At 36.2% G+C, this 4,889-nt stretch overlaps 1 protein-coding gene across 1 annotated transcript; it reads left to right on the top strand.

The window, feature by feature from the left end:
* Positions 1-726: 726 nt before the first annotated feature.
* On the top strand, positions 727-4,533 carry LOC110659153 (uncharacterized). The gene is made up of 7 exons (XM_058144081.1): positions 727-2,425; positions 2,601-2,691; positions 2,786-2,943; positions 3,107-3,158; positions 3,252-3,325; positions 3,400-3,493; positions 3,607-4,533. The coding sequence occupies exons 1-7, from the start codon at positions 872-874 to the stop codon at positions 4,362-4,364; spliced, it is 2,781 nt and encodes a 926-aa protein (XP_058000064.1). The 5' UTR covers positions 727-871; the 3' UTR covers positions 4,365-4,533.
* Positions 4,534-4,889: the final 356 nt, after the last annotated feature.

Raw genomic sequence — 4,889 nt, 5'->3', positions numbered from 1 at the left:
TTAACATTTAGATTAATAATAATTTTACTTACTTACTGTTTTAATAATTGAGATATAATATATAAAAAATTTAATATACTGATTAGTTTGCTGGTTAGAGAAATCGGGGTTGCTATCATCTTTTGCAATTGCAAATATTAAAGAGTATTTCCTACAATGAAAATTATAGAAATTCAATTACATAAATAAGTTAAATGATTATTGAATTGTGATATATTGGAAGATTTTTTTTATAGTATTAATAATGAAGTAATCAAGTAATGCTTTAAAAAATAAAAACTCATGAAAACAATTATAAATTTAAAATTATAGCTAGAATTTATTATTTTATAAAATTATTTTATCTATTTGATCGTGATTATATATTTAGTCTATTATTATATATAACATTTTTTTACTAAATTAAGTAAAATAAAATTTTGTTAATTCTATTGAGTCAATTTACTGATTCCTTCCATATATATATATATATATATAATTAAAAAAAATATCTATTTTTTTTATTTATTATCTATTTTTTATTTGGCCCGACTTATTTTAGTGAGTAAAAATACATTAATCATCTAGCATATTCCCACTCTCCATTAAAAAAAAAAAAAAATTATTTTTTAATACATTGACTGGATTTGTAATTTGGCCAAATGCAATGACCTCTTTGACTGTTTCTTTCCCTCCTTATATTGAACTCCCCAATTAACACAAGCCCATAACGGCAGCCTTCTTTTCCTCTCTTCCATTCCATTCCAAAAATCAAATCAGAAAAATAAAGAACAAAAAAAATTCAGAGATCTCTTTTCTCTTTCTCATGCACTAATTTCATTTTCTTTTCTATTGATTTTCTCTCTTCCGCGCCACAAATCGATGCCCCATAATGGAACGAAAGAAAACGTTTACCATGAACTGGGACGCCCTCGGCGACCAAGACGACGACGATGACCGCTTCTTCGAGACCCGTGATCGCCTCTCCTCTGCCGTTCCTCTCGACTTGGCCTCCTCTGGCTCTGATGATGAGGATGAATTTGAAGACACCCGCTTGTCCTTTGCCTCCGCTATTTCCTCCGTTTCCACTACCGAATTCCGAAACTATGCTGTCGCTGCCGCAGCTGCAATGTCACCAGACTATGATATCTGGATGGCAGCCCCTGGATCCATTAATGAACGCCGCAAGCGTCTGTTTCAAGGCATGGGCTTATCAGACGATAAAGAGGTGCTTAGAATCTCTAGTAAAGACTTGACGCGTGCTGTTTCTACCAAGATTGTAAATGATCAAGCTTCTCCTGATATTATTATTAACAGCGACCCTGGAGGAGATACGAAGCAAGAGGCTTCACCTCCACCGATACCCGTAGTTCTGGTCCGTTCCAGGTCTGGCAATGACATAGACTCTTTTTCGGTAGAAAAATCAAGAAAAGAAGAATTACTTGGCAATATCTCCAAGCAACGCCTTACCAGATCATCCTCAATGATAATTGTATCACAGGCTCGAATATATCCCTATCTGGATTCTGTTAGAGTTTCACCAAAGGATGCAGGAAACATGCGCTCACTTGAACAAAATGGTGGCATAATGCCTCTATCATCAGATAACAAGTTTGGTGCTTTTTTCTTGATAAAGAATTTGGATACAGGTAAAGAATTCATTGTCAACGAGTACAATCAAGATGGGATGTGGAATAAGGTAAGCGATCTGCAAACAGGGAAGCAATTAACCATGGAAGAATTCGAAAAGTGTGTTGGCCATTCGCGGATTGTTAAGGAGTTAATGAGTAGAGAAAATGTTTCCAGGATGAATGGTGATGACAGGAAAATAACAGCCAATAATTATCTATCGAAGAGTTTGAGAACGAGCAAGAGAAGGGGGGCAGCTATCTTGAAGAACATAAAAGGTGTGGCTCATTCTATGTCTATAACTGGAAGAGGTGCTGATAAAGAGAGGGACATTAATAATTCTCCAACAGCGGAATCAAAACAAGGAGGCAAAAATTCCTCATCTTCTGGATGGATAAAGGTTAAGCAGACAGGGAAATCTTACAAGGAGCTTAGTGCTTTGAATTTGTGCCAAGAGATTCAGGCTCATGAAGGTTCCATATGGACCATGAAGTTCAGTCCTGACACCCGATTTCTTGCTAGTGGGGGAGAAGACAGGACTATTCATATATGGGAAGTTCAAGAATGTGAAATCATGTCCTTGAGTGAAGGGAATCTGACCCCTCTTCATCCCTTTTCAACACCGGGTCTAGGAGAGGTCACACCAATGCCTTCAGAAAGGAAGAAGAAGAAAAAGGGTTCATCAAGTAAGAAAAGCAGTCCCATTCCAGAATATGTCCATGTGTCGGAAACTGTGTTTTCGCTGTCTGAGAAACCGATCTGCTCTTTCTCCGGTCATCTTGATGATGTCTTGGACCTGTCCTGGTCCAGATCTCAGGTTATACCATCTCACTATTACTCGCTAATTGAATTGTGTTTAAGATTAATACATCAGGATTAGATTTAAATTTGGCTTTTAAAATTTTACAAGTAGTACAAACCAGTACAAATTTCCATTACAGTATACAATAAATAATAGATTTAACTTCTGGGGAAATTTTATGGATTTGCAGCTATTGCTTTCATCATCAATGGACAAAACTGTTCGGTTGTGGGACATGGAAACCAAGAGCTGTCTAAAGTTGTTCGCTCATAATGATTATGGTAAGACTGTCCCAATACTTGCTCATATGTGAATCAAGGCATGCTGTTTCTAACTTATAATTATATGAACTGATTATTGGTTTTTCTTTTGCAGTAACTTGCATACACTTCAATCCAATGGATGACAACTATTTCATAAGTGGTTCGCTGGATAACAAAGTTCGTATCTGGAACATACCTGATCGTCAGCTTGTGGATTGGACTGATCTTCACGAAATGGTCACTGCTGTCTGCTACACCCCTGATGGCCAGGTCTAGAAATGTTGCTTTATCTATGTCGAGATTCTTTACATATTTTGGAATACCCAAGATTGTGACTTTCTCAATTTTGTCACCTGGAATTTTGATTCTGCTGTGCGAATGTTAATCCCTTTACTTTGATGGTTCTTTAATTCTTATCTTGTGATAATTGAAGGGTGCATTCATTGGTTCACATAAAGGGAGTTGCCGCATGTACAATGTTGAGGGTATGAATTGCTCTGCTAGATTTTATCATTATTACTATTATATTTTTCCCATTCTAAGCGCAAAGACTTAATGTTATTAATTTCATGAGCCAGATTGCAAACTGAGTCAAGCTGAGCAGATTGACTTGCAAAACAAGAAGAATCCAAAAAAGATAACTGGTTTCCAGGTAGTCTCTATTCCTTAGTATTTGGCTGCATTTCTCTGTCTACATGCCAACTGACTACGTTTCTATCCCTATAGTTTTCCCCAGGCAATCCATCTGAAGTTCTTGTTGCTTCTGCTGATTCTCGAATTCGAATTTTAGATGGTTCAGAACTGGTTCATAAATTCAGAGGTATGCCCCAAAATCATCAAAAGTATACACAATTATTGAGTTGATAGCAGAAAAACAAGGCACCTACCCTTGTTCTGATCAATCATAATAATGGATGTGTTGTTGGTTGACAGGTTTTAGAAATCTCAATAGCCAAATTGCTGCTTCATTCAGTAAAGATGGAAAATATGTAATATGCGCGAGTGAAGATTCTAATGTATATGTTTGGAAGCGAGACGAGCGATCAGGGACTGGAAAAGGAAAAAATATGATCGATACACGATCTCATGAAAGCTTTCAGTGCAGAGATGTATCAATCGCAATCCCATGGCCTGGTACTGTGAAGGGTGATCCTCCACCTGTGCCAGTTAATTCCAAAAGGCACTCCAAGCGTTCCTCCAACTCACAAACGCATTCAACCTGTGGTTCGCCAACCAAAGATGATGCATCTGTGAGTAGTAAGAAAAATCCAACTTCTGCAACTGATTCGCCCATGACAGAAGATAATTCTGCAGCTACAAACAGTAAGAAACAGTTGCCACCTCTTCCAAAGAAAAACAACAGCAACAACAATAATGTAGATAAAGCTCCATCCCTGGAAGAGGACTCGTCTGCGATTTCACAGTCTGATTCTGGTCTCGGAGATTCATTCAGTTCTGTTTCTTCCTCCATAAAGTATGGTGATTCACCTTCTATTTCAGCTGCTCCTTCTCCGTCTTCTTCTTGGCCTTCCTCTTGGTCATGGTTTGATGGAAGTGGGAGTGGCAACCAATCAGTACAAGCAACAGCATGGGGCATGGTGATTGTTACAGCAACATTGGGAGGTGAAATTAGAGCTTATCAAAATTTTGGATTGCCTCGCAGGATTGGTCGCCAATCCAACCTGTTTTGAGCCATTGCATGCATATGGATTTTTTGTATTAGAGAAAATAGAAGCTTAACATGGTTTTTGGTAATAGTGCTTTATTTTTTAAAGCATATCATGATTTCTGTGCTGCAAAATAGTACTAGGAGAAAAATGCTGCAAAATATTACTGGGAGAAAAATGAGCTTTGATGTTATCTACTCTATCAACAAGAGCGGCACTTCGCATTGTACGTGATAAATGGAAATTTTTGTTTAGATTCGCCGGTGGATTTAAGATATAATATATATATATATATATATATGGTAGGGTCACATATAAAATAAATGAGGTTCATATATTTATCCCTTACTAGTTTTTTCTATGTGCATTGTATATTTATATAATGATACTCGTGATTAATTTTTTAAATGATTTTGTTTATTTTTCATAATAATAATAATAATAATAATAATTTAATTATAAAATTAATATTAAATTAAAATATAATTTTGTTTAAGGGTTATTGGCTAGAAAAATTTAAGCCTTTGAATTAATTACTCATTTTATCTA

This window comes from Hevea brasiliensis, chromosome 3 (genome assembly GCF_030052815.1).
Source record: "Hevea brasiliensis isolate MT/VB/25A 57/8 chromosome 3, ASM3005281v1, whole genome shotgun sequence".
In the NCBI taxonomy this organism is placed as follows: Eukaryota; Viridiplantae; Streptophyta; class Magnoliopsida; order Malpighiales; family Euphorbiaceae; genus Hevea; species Hevea brasiliensis.
This window is presented reverse-complemented; position numbering and strand designations above follow the sequence as displayed.